At 36.4% G+C, this 21,522-nt stretch overlaps 6 protein-coding genes across 6 annotated transcripts; 3 read left to right on the top strand and 3 right to left on the bottom strand.

The window, feature by feature from the left end:
* Positions 1 to 195: 195 nt before the first annotated feature.
* Tsp_04196 (methionine aminopeptidase 2) lies at positions 196 to 2,668 on the bottom strand. The gene is made up of 12 exons (XM_003374964.1): positions 2,475 to 2,668; positions 2,384 to 2,416; positions 2,183 to 2,330; positions 2,032 to 2,134; positions 1,890 to 1,945; positions 1,219 to 1,400; positions 1,070 to 1,164; positions 921 to 1,017; positions 756 to 859; positions 574 to 689; positions 392 to 506; positions 196 to 333 (listed from the first exon to the last, which is right to left on the bottom strand). The coding sequence occupies exons 1-12, from the start codon at positions 2,662 to 2,664 to the stop codon at positions 196 to 198; spliced, it is 1,377 nt and encodes a 458-aa protein (XP_003375012.1). The 5' UTR covers positions 2,665 to 2,668.
* A 961-nt stretch (positions 2,669 to 3,629) lies between these two features.
* On the top strand, positions 3,630 to 6,286 carry Tsp_04195 (dolichyl-diphosphooligosaccharide--protein glycosyltransferase subunit1). Its single transcript, XM_003374963.1, has 11 exons — positions 3,630 to 3,897; positions 3,956 to 4,017; positions 4,075 to 4,200; positions 4,275 to 4,455; positions 4,512 to 4,721; positions 4,795 to 4,987; positions 5,057 to 5,156; positions 5,212 to 5,350; positions 5,413 to 5,532; positions 5,598 to 5,843; positions 6,104 to 6,286. The coding sequence occupies exons 1-11, from the start codon at positions 3,652 to 3,654 to the stop codon at positions 6,284 to 6,286; spliced, it is 1,806 nt and encodes a 601-aa protein (XP_003375011.1). The 5' UTR covers positions 3,630 to 3,651.
* A 656-nt stretch (positions 6,287 to 6,942) lies between these two features.
* Tsp_04194 (inosine-5'-monophosphate dehydrogenase) lies at positions 6,943 to 9,514 on the top strand. Its single transcript, XM_003374962.1, has 10 exons — positions 6,943 to 7,034; positions 7,465 to 7,615; positions 7,701 to 7,775; positions 7,850 to 8,147; positions 8,213 to 8,406; positions 8,476 to 8,566; positions 8,641 to 8,736; positions 8,822 to 9,113; positions 9,189 to 9,332; positions 9,427 to 9,514. The coding sequence occupies exons 1-10, from the start codon at positions 6,943 to 6,945 to the stop codon at positions 9,512 to 9,514; spliced, it is 1,521 nt and encodes a 506-aa protein (XP_003375010.1).
* Positions 9,515 to 9,869: 355 nt separating this feature from the next.
* Tsp_04193 (putative cation-transporting ATPase C10C6.6) lies at positions 9,870 to 14,041 on the bottom strand. The gene is made up of 19 exons (XM_003374961.1): positions 13,925 to 14,041; positions 13,731 to 13,851; positions 13,466 to 13,648; positions 13,229 to 13,366; positions 13,058 to 13,178; positions 12,836 to 12,990; positions 12,528 to 12,703; positions 12,353 to 12,463; positions 12,063 to 12,300; positions 11,866 to 11,978; positions 11,657 to 11,785; positions 11,516 to 11,612; positions 11,198 to 11,445; positions 11,007 to 11,121; positions 10,740 to 10,940; positions 10,610 to 10,665; positions 10,337 to 10,363; positions 10,094 to 10,237; positions 9,870 to 10,001 (listed from the first exon to the last, which is right to left on the bottom strand). The coding sequence occupies exons 1-19, from the start codon at positions 14,039 to 14,041 to the stop codon at positions 9,870 to 9,872; spliced, it is 2,622 nt and encodes an 873-aa protein (XP_003375009.1).
* Positions 14,042 to 14,308: 267 nt separating this feature from the next.
* Positions 14,309 to 15,907, bottom strand: Tsp_04192 (putative cation-transporting ATPase 13A1). Its single transcript, XM_003374960.1, has 6 exons — positions 15,897 to 15,907; positions 15,608 to 15,749; positions 15,322 to 15,411; positions 14,593 to 14,735; positions 14,436 to 14,530; positions 14,309 to 14,388 (listed from the first exon to the last, which is right to left on the bottom strand). The coding sequence occupies exons 1-6, from the start codon at positions 15,905 to 15,907 to the stop codon at positions 14,309 to 14,311; spliced, it is 561 nt and encodes a 186-aa protein (XP_003375008.1).
* A 1,576-nt stretch (positions 15,908 to 17,483) lies between these two features.
* Tsp_04191 (hypothetical protein) lies at positions 17,484 to 21,443 on the top strand. The gene is made up of 3 exons (XM_003374959.1): positions 17,484 to 17,520; positions 17,605 to 18,780; positions 19,777 to 21,443. Exons 1-3 carry the CDS (start codon positions 17,484 to 17,486, stop codon positions 21,441 to 21,443), a joined length of 2,880 nt encoding a protein of 959 aa, XP_003375007.1.
* The last annotated feature ends 79 nt before the right edge of the window (positions 21,444 to 21,522 follow it).

Genomic DNA, 21,522 nt, shown 5'->3' with positions numbered 1-21,522 from the left:
CGATATGTGTCATTTTGCAGCGCTCATCAAACAAAAACCTACATTACACTTTCACACCAATAAATGCAAAAAATGAACAAATGAACAACTACATAAAATATACGTTGTAAAAGTAAAAGAACTTCTTCTCATTGATGAAACTCTGCACGACATTTCAAATGCTGTTGATTTTATATAATTGCTGCACAAGTGTTATCAATAATCGGGTCCACGACTCACCACTTCTTTGCAAGTGGGGCGGAGCAATATTGTGTGTTCCCACTGAGCGGTATAGCAACCTTTGACATCGCATAATGGAGGATAAGCACCAACAGCACCTTTGTCACACAAATCCTGCATATATACATCGAATGACATTTCAAAAATAAAAACAGAAAATAAATATTCAAACTTTCAACGCCATCAGGTATTTTGTTTCACCCAAACGATCCAACCAGCGACGACAAAATCCCAGTGTGCCGAAATTTTTGCTGATCGTATGCAACAGTTGCTTGCTACGAGCCAATCTTAAATTGCAAATGTACTCTTATAATAATTTAAAAAACTACCAAATCACGTTTAAAAACAATTAACCTCAAAGGAATGTGTTCAGCGTAGTAGTCCTTGATGTAATGTGAGCATTCCAAATCTTCATGAACATAACCTTTTCCAGTGCTGCCAAATGTTTCTATGGCAAATACTTCATTTTCCTCAAACAGCATTAAAATATTCGTAAATTAGAAGTGCGCAGAGTTGAAGAAAAAATTTCTGTCTACCTCCATCTTTACCGCTTCCCCGCCTTTCACTATTGGTACAGTTTTTCCCGAATGAATTCGATACGGACCAATAGAATGACCATTGAGATTTCGAATTGGCTTTACTAAAAAAAGGAATAAGCAAATTATGTTGCACAGAATTATTATAATTGAAGTATTAACAACCTTGATAAGTTTTTCCATTTAATTCAACTTCGTACGAGGTCATCACTTCTTCAATGGCTTCACCAACATCACACAAGCGAACGTCAATTCCAGCTTCCTACAATTACAATTGCATTACACACGTTTTTTCTAATAATAATACCAGTAACCTTAATCCCTGTATTGGTTGCATCTTTGACGGCTTCCACAAGACGATCATACTTTGGATCAAAGTGAACAGTAAATGCAGAATCAATTATTCTTCCTAAAAATTCTAATATATATGCAAAAATTTTGAAATTTTAAAATTTGCAATTACCATTAACGTGCACTCCAAAGTCAACTTTACATACATCACCATACTGCAAAACAGTATCATCGCCAGCATTTGGTGTATAATGAGCAGCAACGTGATTCAAGCTGACACCTGTAGGAAATGCAAGTCCAGCATTTAGCATATCTTCTTTCACCAAATGTCTTGTACAATTTTCCAACCATTCACTAAAGTATTTGCGAAAGTTAAAATCAAAATTCATCCCAGAATTCATTTATATAATTTTTGGCTCATTCAAAAATCATAATTTTTCATTGTTTTCAATCTGAAATAATTTTCAATTCAATTTTCCGATTATTTTTTCAACATTTCATGTCCAAATTACCTAATTATACACTACAGTACTCAACAATTAGAGATTAAAGTTGAATTTTAGAGTTTTTTTACATTATGAATTATAATTTCAAAATATTTCTTTCATTCAAAAAATGTAAATTCTAAATTCCAAAAAATAATTTAAAATTTTCAAAGAATAAGATGAATTGGCAAAAGAAAATAATGCCATATTATAAAAGACAAATTTTACATTTACGAACATAAGTTAAAGCAACATATAACCAAATAGAACTCATAATGTAAGAAAATGATATTTTAAAGTAAACGACAATTAATAAGTAAGAGAACTAAATATAACAATTACAAGACATAACACTCACCAAATATCAATCATTTTCAAGCCAGGACGAATCCAACTTTTCAACCAAGCGCGAGCCTAACATGATCATATTAAATATAAAGGAAATCACAGTTATTTTTAATGCATCATAAAAATATCATCTCAAAAATGCATTTTCATACCTGTCGATGTACTTCAGCCGCGCGTCTGAAATCACGCCACATTTCTTCAAAAGTAGCATCCAATCGCTCTTTCTCGCTTCTTCCCACCCGACTAACGTCAGCACTGAAAACGACCATCGTCAAATATTGTTAATATTTGCCATTTACTAACTGTTGGTCGTAATATTCAACTATTTCACCAAACGGATAATTGTTATCAGAATACAGTTCGTCTATGGGAACTTTTGGCTGATTTTTCAAAATTACATTTTCTGCATCATCTGCTTTCTTATCAACCAGTACTGGTTCACCTTTTTTAGCTACAAGCTGCAAGTTGAGATCAACACGAAACATTGTAAAATATTATCATTACTTGACTTCGACGTATTCTCTTTCAGCGCTTGTTCTGAAATAACTAGCTATGCAACACATAATTATAAAGATCAAGAGCAAATATCACTTACTGTTCTTTTTCTTCAAGTCGATAGCATCCAATTCTTTAATAATAGCATCAATATCAACATCTTCTTCTTTAACAGGCTTTCCTTTGTTAGGAACTCCCTTCTTCTTGTTTTTCTTCGCTTTGTTTGCTTTATCAGCGTTTGCTTTTAAAGGTGTCCCCGAAACTTTTTCTGGAGTTAATGCAGTCGACATTTCTAAAATTCGATTAACTGCATTGTTTCACATAATCGCAAAATTATTATACACGATAATGACGTCAAATACAAAATGCAAACATTAAAGTTGTGAAAAAAGTTCAGCATTACTCGAATGATAGGTCGTTATATAAATTACATCAAGCAAATACAAAAATATCATCAAAGAAAAACAATGATCAAAAAACTAAAAGTGCACAAGTTCAAGATTAGCTCGTGCAATACGGTTAATTTTTCTGCTTTAAGGAAAGAAGAAAGAAATTCATTTAATCTCAAATCACAGCCATATACGACAAAGACTGCAAAGAATTAGCACTGCTCAGCACATCCACCATAAAACATTGACAAACATATTGCAAAATTAATCCGTCGAAGAAAGTATACTATAATATGATCAAGTTTACGTCACTTACAAAATAAAACTTTGTCAGTAAATAGTTAAATATAATAATTGAAATAAATAAAATTTTAAATATAAGAAAAAATCAAATAAACAATCAAATTGTTCGAAATAAATTATGCCTAACATACTGACTTCTGAAATATGAACTACAGTATGACTTGTGTAACATGTCATTGATATTTATTGTGCTTATATTTTCACAAGTATAAATTTACACGAATTATTATTTTATTTTTAAAAATAACAAAAAAACATTTTATAGCATCAAAATAAAAATTATGCTTAAGTTCAATTGACATTTCATTAAACAATTTAAGTAAAAAAAATAATTCATATAAAGTAATTATTGTGATTAAAAATATAACTACTAATTCAAAAGAGAAATTTTTATAATTTTTCAACGCTGAAACGCTACCATGTGTAATGGAAATTGAAACGTATTAAATTGAACTTGAGTCTTACATTTCTGTATTGCAACAATGATTCGTGTCCTATAGCATTTTATTATATTTAATTTATAATATTTTTTCAAATTTTAGCACCTTATTATTAACAAATTTAGGAAAATTATTAAATTCAAAAATGCGACTGGTTATGTTTTCTTTCGTGTTGCTGGCGGTTGTATGCCATGCTTCAAGAACGCTGGAGAAAGTAAATCTCAATGATGACAGTTGTATTATTTCAATGGCTGTAAGAAATGTTGATCTGACATCACAACTGGTCAAGGAAAAAGTAACTCTTGATTTCGAAGCTACTGGAAATAAATTACCATCATACATTCTACTCGCGATGCCGAGAAAGAAAATGGATCATTTGGCTTTTTACAATGTAATTATTGTCAAATTTAAGCATTGTTTTATATTTTGTATTTTTCTTTGGGTTTTAGGTGCATTTTGATTCCCCAAAGACCACTTTACAAGTAGACAAAGTGGAAGTGTCGGGCCATGAGTAATTTTTAACTGTATACTGTTGTTTCAGTTGTTAGTTATTAAGTTGTTTTTTCAGTGATGTAGCATTTTTGAAAGTCACACTTCCAGCCAGGAATGAGAGGAAGATAAAAGTGACTGCGGAATTTGTTTATGGTGAATGGTTGAAACCATTTCCCACACATATTACACAAAAAGGACGCCAGTAAGCAATACGATTTAAGCATATCTTTATTGGTTTGAATATTTCAGCACGTCATAAAATGATTTTACCTTTAGATTCTTCATTTACGACGATTTGACATATATGTTATCGCCGTATGAAGTAAAAAAACAAAAAATGGTTATAAAACTCTACTCAGAGAATGTTGAATCGTATACGAAAAAAGTGTTACCGGTAGTAAAATCAGGGAAAATTTTGACATACGGTATTTATGAGAATATTCCTCCGTTTGTTATGGTAAGAAGAGAATATAATTACATTTGTTTGATTATAATTAGTTATATTGTTTTCAGGAACCCATGAGAGTGCATTTTGAAAGTTATGCTCCTTTTCTGGTGGTAACAGAACTCGAACGCATCATTGAAGTTTCACATTGGGGCAATATTGCCGTTGAAGAGCATATTAATTTGGAGCACCAAGGTGCGGTGCTTACAGGGCCATTTTCGCGTTTAGATTACCAGCGTTCGCAACGTCAAATTTCTCCGAGTGTCAGCGGTTTTCGGGTCTGCATTCTTGCGTTTACTCACATTTTCCTTAACGCTCACTTGTCAAATAACCGGTGTTTACTTTATTCAGACAATATTACCAGCTTCTGCAAAGCATATATATTATCGGGATGAAATTGGCAATGTTTCTACTAGTGAAGTGCGCCATAATCCAGATTCACTCCATCTTACAATACAACCTCGATTTCCATTGTTTGGCGGTTGGAGAACCACTTATACTATTGGTTATAATATTCCTAGTTATGAATATTTATATCACTCAGGTATAAAGTTTGTCTTCAAATTTCAATTTGATTTGCAAATATGCAATGTAAGTAATATTTACAAAGCAGGTAGCCAATTTGGGCTGAAGATGCGTTTTGTTGATCATGTCTTTGAAAACTTTTTCATCGAAAATTTTCAGCTGAAAATCATTTTGCCCGAAGAATCAAAGTTGTTTTTGAATATTATTTTTGATAAAAAATTTCCAAAGATTATTTTCATTTAGAAATATTCGAGTCAAACCGCCTTACGATGTAGAACAGTATCCGAATAGCCTACACTACACATATTTGGATGTAACCGGACGACCAGTGATTACAATGCACAAACGTCACCTTGTGGAAAATCACATACAAGATTTTGAAGTTGAATTGTTTTTACTGTTGTTGTTATCTTTCAGTTTAAATCATAAGAAAATATCTTACAGTTGTATTATACTTGGGAATCATCGAAAATTGTTCGCGAGCCGATTATGGTAGCTGTGGCATTTATGGTGTTTTTCTGCACGATCATATTTTTCGTTCGATTGGATTTTTCCATTGTCAAGGTTCACAGAAAGCCCAAAGCTTGTTACTTGTTGTAATTGTTGTTGAAATTGTACTAAAATTCCAGGACACTTCTGCTGAAAGTAGAATGAAATTGGATAGTCTTACTGATGAATTTTCCGAAGCGCATCAGAAGAGGGGTAAAATTTACGAACAGATTGTGGAAAATTTGGAAAAGTACATCTCGAGCAAGGATAGTGCAATTTTTGGAGCAACGAAAAAACGTCTGGATCAAGAATGGCGAAACTTGAACCAGCACATCACGGAATTGCAGTCACAGTTGAAAGCTGAAAGCAGTGAAGCGGCAGAAAAGGTAATATTTCAATATTATTTTCCTTTGTCCAGTGACGTTTGCAAAAAAAATTGATTTTCACCAATTTAATTATACTTTTTGAAAATAATTTTATGCATCGGTGTTTAAAATTTCATCACCAATGCAAGTAAATTATGCTGAATAGGAAAGACACATTTCTCACCTATGCGACAACGCATTATTTCATTGGTGATTGGTTGTTCATGTTTGCTGTAATGATTTTTTTTTATTGAAAAATTTCCACTGTTCACTACTTTTAGGTGAGTATGATTCAACGAATGGATCAACAAGTACGCGAATCATTCACCAGTTGGAATCACGAAGCTGAACGTCACGTTGGTGGAAAATTGAATCGACAATCGTATACAGAAGCTTCGAATCAACTGCGAACCAAAATTGAAGATTTAAGTGAAAAAATGAATCATATTCTATATTCCATATGATGATGGTGGTCTACGGTAAATGATTATTGGAAACTGACCTCTCTTCCCTCTATTCTTACTGGAATTTCATTTATTGTTCATTATTTGGAAAGAGGTATTAATTATTATTCTTTTTTTCTAAATAAATATTATATTCATATATTAATAAGTATGTGTATGAATTTCCGTTGTCAGTCTAATTAATCGGCATTTTCTCATCGACTAATAAAAGTTGAATAATTTTATCGATCTTTTTTTTCACTAGCTTCCGAATGGAAAATTGGTTGCCGTTATCAACCGTATATTTATTTATAATGCTCAGTCCGTTGTTGTTCGCACGCACAATATTTTTTAATAATCCATTTAGGTGAACTCTCCAATATCTGTGAACTCTGTGCAATATCTGCGATAACACATTTGTGCTTTTTCTTCTTCTTCTTTCAATAGGTCAGTGATGCATGGTGTTTGTTGAAGTTAGCAGTTGACATTTTACGACCATTTTTTTTCAATATTAACAATTGAATTGGTGGTAGTGGTGGTGGTGGTGGTGGTGGTACAGTTTAGCATTTCCATTGTTTTCTTTTTCTCCTCATTTAAATTTAAAATTCTTCTTTTTTTATGCGTCAGCTACAATGTGAAACATTTGTGATTTTGTCTAGTTGAAGAAAATCTGCAAGATGAAGCGCAATCTGTTGGTCGGAAAAGATAGGGAACCGGACGGATTGACTTTGGAAGAACTGTTCAGCTCGCGCGAAGGCATCACGTACAAGTAAGTGAAAATAGTAAATAATTAAATGGAAAATATTAATAAATAAATATAAAGTATCGTTTATGAATTTTCTTTTATCTACTCGAAAAATATCGTTTTAACAACATTTTAAAATTAGAAATGGCCTAATTGTTGTTTAACGACAAAGCTAACAAATCAATTTGTAAGCACACGGATGATGATTATTTGCATAAAGATGAGCTAATGTTTGTTTAACAGCGACCATTTTCAAGCTTAATTAATTCTGCTGAATAAATAAAAATGGGTCTGATGATGATAATGCAAATTTCTGATGTGATCTTTACCTTCAGATGAGAAATTGAACAGAAATTAATTGGATAAAACATGACAAGTTAAAAAAATGAACGAAACATACCAAATATTATCGATCATCTCTATCTTATCCATTCGTTTGTTGATTTACTTTTAGTGACTTTATCATTTTACCTGGATATGTGGACTTTCCGGTAGAAGATGTGGATTTGACGACACATTTGACTCGAAATGTCACTTTGAAAGCGCCGTTTGTTTCTTCACCAATGGACACAGTCACTGAATCTGACATGGCAATAGCGATGGCGGTAAACAAACAAACAAATTGTCCCAATTGAATTCGATATGATTTTTTTTCATCTTCTGAATCGAATCAATTTCTTCTACTTTCAGCAGTGTGGTGGTATTGGAATCATTCATTGCAACTGTACACCAGAATATCAAGCCGAAGAAGTGGCAAAAGTTAAAGTATATGCAGCAATTGGATAGTTTCCGTTTTCATTTCTTTTTTTATCATCTTCCATTCTTCTTTGTATTATCAGCGTGCGAAACAAGGTTTCATATGGAATCCGGTAGTGCTCAGTCCGCAGAATACTGTATTCGATGTGATGGAAGTGAAACGGAAATTCGGCTTTTCCGGTGTACCGATAACGGACACGGGAAAAATTGGCGGTGTCCTGGTTGGTTTGTGCACGTCGCGCGATGTGGATTTCATACCTGAAGAGAAATGGAAATCGACCCCAATATCGGCTGTGATGATACCACGGGAATTGGTGATCACTGCATCCGCATCAGTGACACTCGATTCCGCTTATCAAACGTTGCAAGAAAACAAGCGAGGTATAATAATAATAAGATGTTGTATAGAGAGAAGAGAAGTGGAAAAAAAAATGTTCATTTTACAGGAAAACTGCCAATTGTTGACGATGAGAACCGTCTTGTTTCTCTTATTGCTCGTACGGATATTAAAAAGCGGCGCGTATATCCGTTGAGCAGTGTGGACAAATATGGTCGTCTATTGGTAGGAGCTGCTATCAGCACCCGTGAAGAATCGAAAGACAGACTGAAACTGCTGGTCGAAGCCGGAGTGGACATTATTGTCATTGTCAGATGACGTTTTATAACTTTTCTTTTTTTTTCAAGTTCTCATTTAACGTTATATTTGTAGGATTCTTCACAAGGATGCAGTATTTATCAGATTGATCTTTTGAAATACATAAAAGCTCACTACAGTAAAATAGATGTGATCGCAGGAAATGGTTAAAACTTGAAACCCCCTTTTATCACCTATACTGTATCTAATTTATTATTTTTTTTTGCTACTTCATTTCAGTGGTTACTGCAGAACAGGCAGAATGTTTAATTTCAGCTGGGGCAGATGCTCTGCGTGTTGGTATGGGCAGTGGATCGATTTGTATCACCCAAGAAGGTTAATTTAAAATTAATAAAGACAAAACAAAACAAAAAAAAACAATTTAAATTGCACTTACCTTCATCTTGTTGACTTTTTCCAGTGATGGCGGTCGGTCGAGCTCAAGGTACTGCGGTTTATCAAGTGGCCAGATATGCGCAGCGTTACGGCGTACCGGTGATTGCCGACGGTGGAATTCAATGCTTGGGCCATGCAACGAAAGCTTTGGCGTTGGGCGCATCGACGGTGATGATGGGCTCGTTGTTGGCCGGTACTTTGGAAGCTCCTGGCGATTACATATGGTCAGACGGTATTCGACTGAAAAAATACCGAGGAATGGGCAGTTTGGATGTTCTCAGTGAGAATGCCGAATCGCAGGATCGTTATTTTCAGAAGTATCGTTGTTACTACATTTTGTTGTTTACGGGTTCAGTCTTAGTTTTTCTTTTCTCCATTCTCAAATTTTCCAGAGACTGTGATAAAGTTCGTGTTGCCCAAGGTGTATCCGGTACAGTTACTGACAAAGGTTCCATTCACATTTTTCTACCTTACCTGACTGTTGGTGTGAAACACGGTCTACAAGACATGGGCATTAGAAGCACGGTTAACCTTCAGTAATTTTGTTTCCTTTTTTTCCCCGAATTTTCATCTCTCCACCGTAAACGTAATTTCTAAATAATTAATTAATTTTATTGTATTTGGTTGAAGTGAAATGATTTACAATGGAACAGTGCGTTTTGAACGTCGAAGTGCCGGTGCTCAGATGGAAGGTAGCGTGCATTCACTGCATTCGTAAGTTCTTCTTCTTCTTCTTCTTTTTCACCGATTGATTATGATCCACCAATGTGCGTTGTTTGTTTGTTTTTAATACTTCCTCTCTCGTGTTGCAGATATGAAAAGCGTCTGTTTTGACAAAATGACAAATAACAACCTCTTCGGATCCTGTACACAATAAAAAGAAGAAAAAAAAACACAATCAAAGCATGTGATGATGGAACAATGATGATATTATTATGCGGGATAGTGGAAAAAATAATAAAAAAATAATTAATTGTCTTTGGCATTTTTGCAAAATAATACAAACAGCTTTTATTTTCAACTGCGCTCAATAAAAGATATAATATTACGCTCTGTGTTGGGGGTTAAAATGCCTATTTCTTTTCCAACTGCTGCTGTCTTGTGGTCGATTTTTTCACTTGGCCAAATACAAAAGCGCAAATCTTATCCGCCGTATAAGAAGCTAAAATGTCCACCGCGATTATCATCAGCACGGCATTACGAAGCTGCAAAAATGCAAAAAATGACCAAACAAATAAGTTCAAGGTAGAAAAAGAAGATAAATACAATATAAATCAAATAAATCACACAAACACACCTCTGGTGGTAGCTGAACAAGCTCGCATTGCTCAGCCATGTCTGGAGCCAGGCCGGCAGTTAAAATGACCACCGTAGCACCGGCGGACAGCAAAGTATACAGAAGGGCTCGGTTCTCGACCAGACTTTCCATAAATGGATGTCCCTTGAATTTTGTGAACAAATGAATTTGGTGAAGTTGAAAAAAAAAAGCTAAACAACAACCCCGACCGACCAACCGACCAAAAAATTCGTCTCCACTTACCCGATAATTGATGGCAAAATTACAAGTCTGAAACATAATCGACATCAAATAGACGAGACTGTTCAACAAGTTTGGTTGAAATTTTTGCTCCAAATTTGCCTTTTCCACACTAGAGAATAAACGAGAAAATAGTAGAGAAAAAAAATTATTGTTACATGATCAAAAAAAAAACTGAAAAATTACTTATTTTTAGAGTTGATCTGATGGGTTAAGCTGACAAGATAGGCCAGAGAGAAAAAGTGAATGATGAATTGCGCAGATACGGACAGCAACGTGTACGCGTTGAAAATATTCGGCAACGGCTGCTGTTTGGCCAGAGTTTTCAACGGCTAATAAATAATGGAAAAAAATTAATAAATATGAATAGAATTATGTTTAATTTTTTTTCTTCGAATAAATTAACCAACATTCGATCTGGAGATGAAGAAAAAACATGCCGCCAACAACAGCCCTTGCACAGTGGCTTGCCTGTCGGAAAATTTCACACCGTCCAAGTTGAGAACACTTTGACAATAAGCCAACAAAAGTGCATTCAGCGCTAGAATTTTAAACATCTGCAAAGTGGTAACCAAAGTACAACGCCCCTGGCGAACAATATGGCAGACTGAAAGCAGAAATATTTATTTATTTATTTATTTATTTGTTTGTTTGTTTGTTTGAATTTATTTACTTGATCGAATGGATGAATATTTTGAAGTAAACGGAGCTGCTACTGAAGCGTCGCCGAGTCGTACCAACGCGGGTCCTTCTTCTTCTTCGTATTTCTTCAAAGCTTGCTGCACTTTCTGTAAGACAAAACAAAAGTTTATCCATGTGCTTATCAACAAACAACAACAACAACAACTGAAAAGCAATCCTTACCGACATGGTCGAAGTGGGATTCACAAGGGATTTTGAATTCAAAAACCGCCTTGACGCCGCATGCGAATGAGAAGAAGAAGAAGAACGCGACAGCGTATGCTGCTGCGGACTGCCATCTGCTGCTGCAGTGGAAGAATTTCTAGCAGCATTGGACATCAGCAATGTGGAAGGGGAGGATTCGTTGGACTTTTTCGAATTGTTGTCACGATTTTCCCCTGTCAATGCTGGATGAGAAAGAAGAGCTACGCCTGGGAATGAAAAACAACAATTTAAACAGAAAAAAAAACAAATGAAGAACAATATACAAAAATTACACACCCACATCGGCGTGTTTCAACGCGCCGACATCATTCGTCCCATCGCCGCACATCAACGTTACAAGACCTTTTTCTTTCAACAAAGTGATCACTTTTTCCTGAAATAAAATTTAAAAAAAAAATTTTATCCTTCTCTACTAACTACTACTGCAACAGTAGCAGCTGAGCAAATTGATACTTTTTGTTTGGGAGCCATTCGAGCAAATACAGCAACGTACGGCAACAATTCGGATAAAAACGCTTTGTTCACATTGTAAAAGTATGCAAAGCCCTGTTATGAATAATTAATGTTCACCAAAAAGTTTTCGCATACGCATTTACAACAGTTGATGCAATATATCCAATACTAACCGATCCGGTCATGCAAAGGGTAAAATTCAAAGCCAAATATTGCACACCTTGCATAGGTATCATCGGTATGTGAATCGACCGATCCAATGAAACCCAAAACCAACCGCCGACACCTAGAAAGAGATGTAATTATCTTTTCTCCTATTATTTTATTCATATTATTATTATTAGTTAGTTAGTTAGTGATTAATTTGTACCACTGATGTCAGTTGGCTCTTCGAGAATGACAACAGCATTGTCGTTAATCATTTCCAATTCTTTTGCAACGTGGCAAGCGGTCAGTGGATTGTCACCGGTTATCATTGTAACTCTGTGGTCCGAGTCGATAATTTCTCGGATCACTTCCTTCGAATCCGGCTTCAACGGGCAAGAAACTATCACAAAGCCCGCAAAGTCCAATTCTTTTTCCACAAAATCACGCGTATACGATCGCACCTGTAAAATGACCAAAAATAGAAATTCAAATAGTGAAAAAAAACAATCTCACTTCTTGATGAGAACGATGACCAATCAACCTGTATCCTAGAGCAAGTACACGAGCTCCTTCTAGGGTCATTTGTTTGTAAATTTCGTCGTAGTTTTCAGGCGGTTCCCTAAACTAAAAATCAAATTCATTTAAAGAATTACAAGTAACGCAGAGTTTCTTTTTTTTCAAAAAGCACCATTGGTTTCAAAATTTCTGGAGAACCTTTCACTGCAAAAAAGTACTGCGCATCCGCCGAGCCAACAGGTATATAGCTGGCAATTACTGACATACGTTGCAGGGATGATGAGAAATGAAAACGGTGAGAAATGTGGACAGGAATTTCTTTTCCTTTACAAGGAATCACAGTATCTTCTAGAAATCAAATAAATCAAATAACGATAAAGAAATTAATAATCGCAGAAGAATGTGTGCGCACAATTTAAAGTAATTTAGTTTTTTTTAAAAAATGTCTGATGTCTACTTTAAACATATTTCTACACTCACGTTTGGTCAATGTCCATCCAGCTGCATGTAAACATGCCTTTTCCAATGGATCGCCAATCAATTCTGCATCCAACTGCATCAAACTGTGACAACTGACCAACACTCTTATGCTTTCCAGTGGAGCATTTTGAATGGAATTTAACGCTTTACTACCACTTGAAAATAAGCATCAGTGAATAAATAGAATATAAAATGAATATAACAAACAAACAAACAAACTACTTTAATCCTGTCAAACCCTTGACTATCAGATTGTCCGTGGTGAGTGTGCCGGTTTTGTCAAAACAACAAACGTCTATTTTTCCAGCAAGTGGGATGCGGAATGGTTCGATGCAAAAAATGCCTTAAAAAATACCAATATAAATTCAATGAGTTCAGAAAATTCAACATTACCTAGCTTTTGTAACGATATTAGCGAATGATTGACGGCTAGCGAAAGTTCGATGGGCAATTCGGGTGGAATAACAGACGTCAAAATCAAGATACATTCCAAAAATAGTTTGTATCGATTTCTTGACGGATCTTCCACACCTTGAAATAAATCGAACAAATTTCACATTCAGATGATGAAAAAAAGATATTGAAAAATCCAAGCTGAAGCGAAAAGAAATTCAAAGAGGAGGCCCTTACCCTTCACCCAAACGTATATGGCCGCATTCAGTGCAAATACCAACAAAAAAAGTATAAAAAATAATGTTTCGCGATTGTTGGCTGTCAATCTTTTCACGCCAAACAAAATTGTCCGCAACAATTTCCCCTGACTAGTGCTAAAGCCTGTTCTCAGCACGTAACCAATGCAGCCGTTGTTTGGAGCTAAGGTGGAAAAAGTTGTTGTTTTTTTTCTTTTTCTAAATAATTTGCACAACAAAGCACACAATTGTTTCACCTTTCAAACCAGACGATGTTTTCGTAGGACCCGCATGCTGTACAACGTGAGTACCACCGAACAGTACGTGCAGTCGACCGTCGGCGTTGATATCCAGCACATGATCCAAATCGCAATCTTCTATAGATTCCTGAAATAATACAGTACATAAGTGATGTCAAAAGCTCAAAAAATAAAAATAAGAAAAAAACAAGCTCTCTCACTTTCATCTGCGGCACAGACTCGCCAGTCAGAAGTGATTCATCCACTATGCATGAACCTCGTAAAAGAAGAATATCACATGGAACTGTATTCTCATTGGACGATCGTCCTGTGTTCATTTTCAATTAAAACGGGAAAAGAAAGCAAATAAATAAATAAATAACTGCTCTACCGATAGAAACCAAATCACCGGAAACGAGTTCTTCGGTAGAAATTTTCGCCCATTTTGTATTGCGGTATGCCTAAATTGTACGGCACACACACATGTCGTCACAAATGACCGCTTGTGAAACAAAATTAAGCATCATACGTAAATTAAATACGGCTTATTTCCCATGCTTCTGATCTCTTGCATACTGTTCAATTGCTGTTTGACCACGGTAATTTCAAACATGACCAGCATAAAGAGCGTAAACAAAGCATAATACCAAAACTCTTCCAAACACCACAAGCAGACACAGAATACCTGAAATTAACTGCATTTCGTCAACATTCCTTTGAAATTAAGCAAACCATCAAAATCTCCATTTCTTACTTGAAAGACAAAAAACGGTGCCGTGGCTCGTTCTTGGAAAAGTTCAGCAAACGTCGAAATGACCATTTCCATCCTTTACAAAATAAACAATAATGGAAATATTTCAAACAAAGCGTAACGAAACAGTCATTTTACGTGTTCGTGCCGAGATGTGAAGCTACAAGCTTCAATTCACCCTCGATTACGTAGCCTTTCCATTCTTTGTAAAATTGGAACGGCATATTTTCCGGAAATTTGACCGGCTCAAACCGTCTCTTCTCCAACGCATCGTAGACGTACTTACTTTTTTGAAATTCAAACCAAACATAAAACGCATTGTTCGGATCCTTAAAGCAGTAGTCGTTTTCACTTTAAAAATTACCCACTGCATACTGTAAAATCATCTTGCGATATTTGATTCATTTGAGTCAATTCAAAAGTATAAGGGGTTCTATCCGAAACGAAAACATTGAATAATAATTTACATTTTAAATTAAATCCTCAAGCAAAGCAAAAACAAAACAAAATTACATAAAGTGAATAATAATTTGAAAAAATTTATCCAACACAGTTAGTTCTATAATTTAAAAAAATCATTTTCACTTTTTACGACCAAAAAATTATGAAATAACACAACATTTAATTAAATATTTAAAAAAGATTTTGTATTAAATTAAAACTACAGTATCTGGTCGAAATGAACAAAACCGATTAACAACACTAGAACAGGAAACGATCAATATTTTCAAAAAAAATGTCAAATTTCATTTTCAAATAAACGAATAAATTATTTTAAAAAATATCTAACCACAATTAACTTTATCAAATTTTTCCAAACGATTAAAATTACTATCAGAAATGAATTTAATAAATTGAACAACTTACCACGTGATGGTGAAGTGGTATCAGTTCTGCGCAACCATTATTTGGAGTAGGTTGTACTTTAATTAACTGGGCAGAAAAAGGATCCTTAGTCTAAAATTAGAAAATGAATTGAAGAAAAGTTTATAATATTAAAATAATAATTGAATTAACTTAAAACTGACTCACTTCACTGCAGGTCAGCAAGCATCGGGCAGAAATGGACCAGAAGCAAAGCAACACGACAATAATTTGTAAAAAGCCAATCACAGAAAATACAATGCAAAACAATTCAAAATATTCAAAAAACCCGTAAATGACTGACCACAGGAAAAATGACGTGCCGTAAGCAACAATAAATGGTGCGATATAGCCGTGCAATAACAACGGTTTTGGATTGTACAACCTGACGTGGTCGACCAACTCGTCGGTGGCAATCATCATAGGGCTGTCTGAGAAATAAACTTTGAATTTTAGATTAAATTTGAAATTAACAAAACACATCAACAATAACAACACGAAATACTGTTCATATGTATATTGTTAATATGAAATTCAGCAACTGAACATTAGTTCGATGCTAATTTTTTTCATCCAACTTCATCCTCATTGTAATTATGTTCTATTGTCAAATGATACTATTGTTTGATTGTGAAAAACAAAAAAAAGGACAACAATTAAAATCATTTTTACCTTTCGAAAATAACTACAACCACCAAGATGCCAAACTACGCACGCCAAGATAAATGAAATAAAATGAAATTAATATACAATTAATTCCGACAATGAGTGAAAAATAATTGTGGTGTTCACTTGAAACTTTACTTTTATTACAAAAGAAGATAAACAAGCACTAAATAATTAACATCATACACACAGACATGCACATATCAACTACAGTACTATTTATTCCAATATTTAAATTGTTATGAGTAAACATGGAAAATTAAACATCATTTTATTTCAACCGCTAATTATCGTTCTTTAAAACCTGATAGTTATAGTGTTAAATATATCACAATTAAAAATAAAGACTACTGATGTCTTATTCAATTTATCAACTGCCAATTCCTGATCGTCCAAATTGGAGACAACATGTCACCTACAGTAATATATTACTATCAAGTACTGATAGTTGTAAATTTGAAAATATTCAAGTAGAAGTATAAGGTGAAACATCTATCTTTCAATGCAGTTTTTACCACACATGTACTAATTCAAATGATAAAAAATTTTTCATTCACAATAATAAATGACGGTTGATTTTGGTAGAAAACCAAAATAAAGAATGTTATAGAAATAACACTTGTTTAAAATGTGAATCAAATTTGCAAGTAAATAAGATGATTGGATCAATGAAAAATTTTGAATTGCATGAAAAATATAAATATTTTTTTCATAAACAAAACAAGAACAGAAAAATGGAAATTCAAAATAACGTTCAAAAATATCATCACTCATCAATCATTACAGTAATTATATTATTGCAAGTTCGAATAAGCGTTTTTTTCAAAATTTCACATTACAAAATACCGTTCCCTGTTTGAAGTGAAATTGTTAAATTAGAAAATGTTTTCAAAATTTTCAACGCAGTGTAATGCATAGAAAAAGTAAATCGACGGTCCAGCATCAATTTCATTGTACATATATATATACATTGGACAACAGTTATAGATTGAATAGAAGCAAAAATATGTATGGAATTCTTATCAAAAATAAAGAAAAAAAAATACGCTTACCAAAAAAAAATGTGAAAAAGCAAAAATAAAACAAAAAATGACGTACATGTTAGTTGAATTTGTCGCAATGAACTTTTTCTTTGCTTTTCTTTTACTTGTCAAAATTGTTCAAGAGAAATTGTGAAATTTGCAATTATTAAAAGAAAAGAAAAAAAAGCACAGCTTTGCCCAATATACCATACAGAGAATTTGATCGAATTGTTTCGTATAAGTTCGACTTTCATTCATTTAATTTGGTTTTTCTATTCTTCTTCTAAATACGGCCCAGTTTTCATTTGTGACAATATCAATTGCAATGATCAAAACTGTATTGTGTCAAATCATCGACTTTTTGAAGTCTTTGAACCGAATGAATAAAAATAATAATAATAAGCGAACAAGTGAAACTTTCTTTCAAGTGTTGTTTCAACACGGTTTTTCTCCCCAAAAAATATTCGCCCCACCCCGATGGTCAACGCCGTTTGTCTCGTGGTTGTCGTTTTCAGTGAGTAGAAGTAGTAGCCAGCCGTTCAGTGATTTCTGTTTTTCTTTTTTCGTTTCTTTTCATTTCATTTTTTTCACATTTCAGCCGGGGTGGTCAGTTTGACCAAAGAGAAATACAAAACGTTGCCTTTGAACGAACAGACCAAGTCGATATTGGAAAAAGTCCAATACGACAACGCCGTTTCGGCTCTGCTTGGTGCTGTGGCGACGAAAATTGGCGCCAAACTGGGCGACGACCAAGAGCGCAAAAGTCGCCTGTGCGCCTGCGTCCACCAGGCCCAAGATGTACACCAGTATGCCGAATGTTTGGTTCCGTTTGTGGAGAAAAAACGAATCCGTTCGAAAAGGGGGACGTCAGTGGTCGAAAGCACGTTCAACTGGCTGGCTTGGCTGGCGGAAAAGGTGAATTCAGTATTGTTCTCAAAATTCGCATCGTCTGCCACTAGTCGAAATGACCAGTCAATGGGAATTGGCAAATCGTCGAGAAGAGAACAGTCGACCCGGTGGTCCGAGTGGTATTGGTCGAATTTTTGGTACAAGATCACAACAACAACAACAACAAGTGACGACGATTGGCTACCCGAATGGCCAATTCCCGACTGGCTGCGCGAGATGACCAAAGATGTGCACCAGTTGATCAAAGAGATGAAGCAACAGCAGCAAGAAGCTTGGCCCGAGTACAGAATTTTGTCGCCGAGATTGTTCCCCTGGGAAGAGAGAAGTTCGAAAAGTGTGAACTTGTTGTCACCGGATGTGTTCAGCTTGTCGGACAATTACGACAACGACACCGACCAATCAGTATCAGTTGGCAAATTGATCGATCGACTGAATTTGAAAGAACGACTGGCATTGTTGGGATTGGTCGAACAAGTCGACCGCCTCGTCGATCAGTATCATCAACGTCAACAACAGTGGCGTGATTTGAAAAGTTCCCAAGAGAAAACGGTAACCAAATTAATCGACACTTTCACCAGACTCGAACAATCCTACACCGAAGAACAGACGAGATCAATTCAAACTAGGGGCTATGCTTTTCTAAGCGAACATCAACTGCGCATAATTTACGACGATGGCAAATTGCCAGTCGACATCGACACGTACAGAACGATGACTGTCGACGAGAAAAATGAAGCGTTGGAATACCAATTGTTGCAGTTGTCGAAATCGACAAGAAAAAAAAGAAGAAGAAGATGCAAACGTTCAGAAATCACGGTCGGCGAGACCATCGTCCTGTGGCCGTTTATCGGCTCGCCGACGGTCGGTTCGGCGTCTGTGTTGGGGCCTGTGGTCTTGTCGCCGGCATTTTTCAGCCAAATTGTCCTGTCGTCGACAACACTGTCGCCGACCATACTGTCGCCGGCATTTTTCACCGCCCTCGTGCTGACGCCGATCGTCGCTTCACCGTTGGTATTGTCGCCTCAAATTTTGAGCCCATTCGTTCTGAGTCCAATTTACGCGTCGCCGATCATTCTCAGCCCCCTGATCTTGGCCCCCTCGATTCTGACCCCACTGGTCTCGAGTCCAGTGGTCGACACGGTCTCCATGCTCAGTTTCAACGTGCTGTCACCGATCGCCGACAGTCCGTCCATTCGGTCCAACCAATTCATGGTGGCGACAATTCTTTCTCCTGGAATTCGCTCACCGACGATCAATTCCACTTGTTACGGTTGTTTAATAGTCGCATCGCCGTGTTTCATGTGTTGAATTCGATGAATAAATTGCAAACAAAATTATTCAACTTTGCAAAATCATTCTCATCACCGTCAGGCATGCATGATGTATGTATGCTGCTGGCTCGTCAATCGACGACGGCATTAACAATTAATCTTACACAACATGCAAATTTAACATTTTCAAACATACGAACAAAACCAACCAAAATTACCATACAAAAGTAGGCAAATCTTTCATCGCTGCAGAGATTGAAAATTTAGGACATTTTGCCAACGTGGAAATTCTCGAACGATATTCACTTTTCATTTCAATTATCGCATCGTAATTGTTCACATCGAACAAAAATTGTCGCTCTATCCAACAACACCATGCACTGCTACTATTCGAACAGGTCGATTTTGCCAATTTTTCCATTTCGCCTTCGTTGGACCATACTTTTATTAATATTGATCGTACAACAATTCGGTAAGATCAGATTTCAACTAAATAATAAACAATATCACATTTCGCAATGAAATTCCAAATACTTACCAAATTTCTCTTACCCTACTATGAAATATAGTTGTTTGTATGGGATTTTCAGGAAATGTAATTTTTTGCAAAACGGATTTTTTGAAAATACCAGTAAACGAAGACGGTAAAACCCTGACCGACGGTATAATGTACCAGAGAACTGTAAATTTGTTGATGAGCACGTTGGTGACGAACGAACTGCGCCATCATGACAAAACGGAAACAGAACGTCTGATCAATTGTACAAGCAAAGCTGAAAATATTGCCGACCACGCCAATTGTCACGTTCCATATTTGCAAATGAGCATCGACAGGATCGACAAACAGATCGTTCCACCAAGGGTGAAACGTTCGACGACGACGACGAAAGAATCCTCAACTTTGGAACGATTGTTCAATTGGTTGAGAAAATTGTTTCGCGAAATGAGAAAATATTCCTCTTCGACAAGCTCGTGGAAAGGTTCGGCAGGGGACGAAGACGATCTGGAAGATGAGCCAACAAAGTACGATGTGGATTTCGACATCCACCTCGGCACGAATGAACTGCTGGCGAACGTGGAGAAGGCGATCGCCGAGAACAATTTCGAATCACTGTTACCCGACATGCCGCTGCCCGGCTGGTTCCGTGAATTGGCGTACGATGTGTTCGAGTTGATCAAAGATATGAAAGTGATCGAAGATATTCCGCCACTGCGAGTGTTGTCGCCTCGCATATTGGCATTGACTCCGGACGCCAATCGAACCATCGACTTGTTGTCGCCGGATTTGCTGAGCTTGTACGAGGACGGTTCGAAGAATGTATTTCCGACCAAACAGTCGAAACAGATGCTGTCGCGTCGAGAACGCGATGCGCTGTTGAATTTGATTTTGGAACTTGGCAACGTGCCAAAGTTGGTTCGTGATATTAAAAGGTTGACCATGTCACAGCGCAAAGCGAAAAGAGCCCAATCCAGTCGAATGGTGAAACTCGAAAAAGAGGAAGCGTTGGTGGAGTTGGGGGAAAAATTCAAATTACTCGACGCATCGTTGACCAGACAACAACGTCAGTCGATCAACAGCACCGGATACGCATTTTTGAACAGCGATCAGATGCGACTGGTGCACAATGGAAGTTTGTCCGAGGAAAAATTGTTCGAATACGTGCAAATGACCGAAATGGACAAAGAACGCTGGCTCAGGGAAGAGTTGAGAAAAATTGCCGAAGAAAAACAACTGCACCGTCGGCGACAACGCAGCGCCAACAAGACCGAAGAAGTCGACGTGCTGCATCCGATGGTCCAGGGTCCGCGTGGAGATGAACCACTCGTTGCCGGACATGTCATTTTGAATCCGAAAATTTTCTCGCCGGTTGTTCTGTCTCCGAACATGGTCAGCAGCTCGATACTCAGTCCACTGGTGCTCAGTCCAATAATTCTTTCGCCCATGGCAGTAAATCCGATCGTCCTCTCTCCGGGCATGTTGAATCCGTTGATCTTGTCACCGGCCGTCTTGTCACCGTTGATCCTTTCACCAGTTCTACTGATTCCGTCCATTCTGTCGCCCGGTGCGTTCAATCCGAGCATCCTGAGTCCAACTCTGCTCACGGCTGCCGTTCTGTCACCGTCGGCTTTGAGCCCAGTGATCCGATCCCCCCATCGTCTGTTCGCAGCCGTCCTATCGCCATCCTACATGAGTCCATCGATCAATTCCACCTGTTCAGCATGCGCCATTGTCGCATCTCCTTGTTTTCTCTGTTGACCAGATTTTTTCGCTCAATTTGACATTTTTTACCTTACATTTACCATCCATGTTTTAATTTTTGTGTTTTTTTTCAAAG

This window comes from Trichinella spiralis (genome assembly GCF_000181795.1).
Source record: "Trichinella spiralis strain ISS 195 chromosome Unknown Scfld5, whole genome shotgun sequence".
NCBI lineage: Eukaryota > Metazoa > Nematoda > Enoplea > Trichinellida > Trichinellidae > Trichinella > Trichinella spiralis.
Note: the sequence above shows the minus strand (reverse complement) of the source record. Positions and strands in the feature narration are given on the sequence as shown.

Excerpts from the sequence above, each read along its gene's own strand:
- Tsp_04196 (XM_003374964.1), bottom strand. The coding sequence starts at position 2,664 with ATGTCGACTGCATTAACTCCAGAAAAAGTTTCGGGGACACCTTTAAAA. Across the intron at positions 2,135-2,182 it reads GTTGAATATTACGACCAACA|TGCTGACGTTAGTCGGGTGG; the intron begins GTTAGTAAATGG and ends GGTCGTTTTCAG. Across the intron at positions 334-391 it reads AATACCTGATGGCGTTGAAA|GATTTGTGTGACAAAGGTGC; the intron begins GTTTGAATATTT and ends GTATATATGCAG.
- Tsp_04193 (XM_003374961.1), bottom strand. The coding sequence starts at position 14,041 with ATGAACACAGGACGATCGTCCAATGAGAATACAGTTCCATGTGATATT. Across the intron at positions 13,367-13,465 it reads CATATACGTTTGGGTGAAGG|GTGTGGAAGATCCGTCAAGA; the intron begins GTAAGGGCCTCC and ends ATTTATTTCAAG. Across the intron at positions 11,979-12,062 it reads AGAGCCAACTGACATCAGTG|GTGTCGGCGGTTGGTTTTGG; the intron begins GTACAAATTAAT and ends ATCTCTTTCTAG.
- Tsp_04191 (XM_003374959.1), top strand. The coding sequence starts at position 17,484 with ATGGTCAACGCCGTTTGTCTCGTGGTTGTCGTTTTCA. Across the intron at positions 17,521-17,604 it reads TCTCGTGGTTGTCGTTTTCA|CCGGGGTGGTCAGTTTGACC; the intron begins GTGAGTAGAAGT and ends TTCACATTTCAG. Across the intron at positions 18,781-19,776 it reads TATCGGCTCGCCGACGGTCG|GAAATGTAATTTTTTGCAAA; the intron begins GTTCGGCGTCTG and ends TGGGATTTTCAG.
- Tsp_04195 (XM_003374963.1), top strand. The coding sequence starts at position 3,652 with ATGCGACTGGTTATGTTTTCTTTCGTGTTGCTGGCGGTTGTATGCCAT. Across the intron at positions 4,722-4,794 it reads CGAGTGTCAGCGGTTTTCGG|ACAATATTACCAGCTTCTGC; the intron begins GTCTGCATTCTT and ends TACTTTATTCAG. Across the intron at positions 5,157-5,211 it reads ATTTTGCCCGAAGAATCAAA|AAATATTCGAGTCAAACCGC; the intron begins GTTGTTTTTGAA and ends ATTTTCATTTAG.
- Tsp_04194 (XM_003374962.1), top strand. The coding sequence starts at position 6,943 with ATGAAGCGCAATCTGTTGGTCGGAAAAGATAGGGAACCGGACGGATTG. Across the intron at positions 7,776-7,849 it reads AAGAAGTGGCAAAAGTTAAA|CGTGCGAAACAAGGTTTCAT; the intron begins GTATATGCAGCA and ends TTGTATTATCAG. Across the intron at positions 8,737-8,821 it reads GATTTGTATCACCCAAGAAG|TGATGGCGGTCGGTCGAGCT; the intron begins GTTAATTTAAAA and ends GACTTTTTCCAG.
- Tsp_04192 (XM_003374960.1), bottom strand. Across the intron at positions 14,531-14,592 it reads TCACATCTCGGCACGAACAC|GATGGAAATGGTCATTTCGA; the intron begins GTAAAATGACTG and ends TATTTTGTAAAG. Across the intron at positions 14,389-14,435 it reads AAGAAATGGAGATTTTGATG|GTATTCTGTGTCTGCTTGTG; the intron begins GTTTGCTTAATT and ends AGTTAATTTCAG.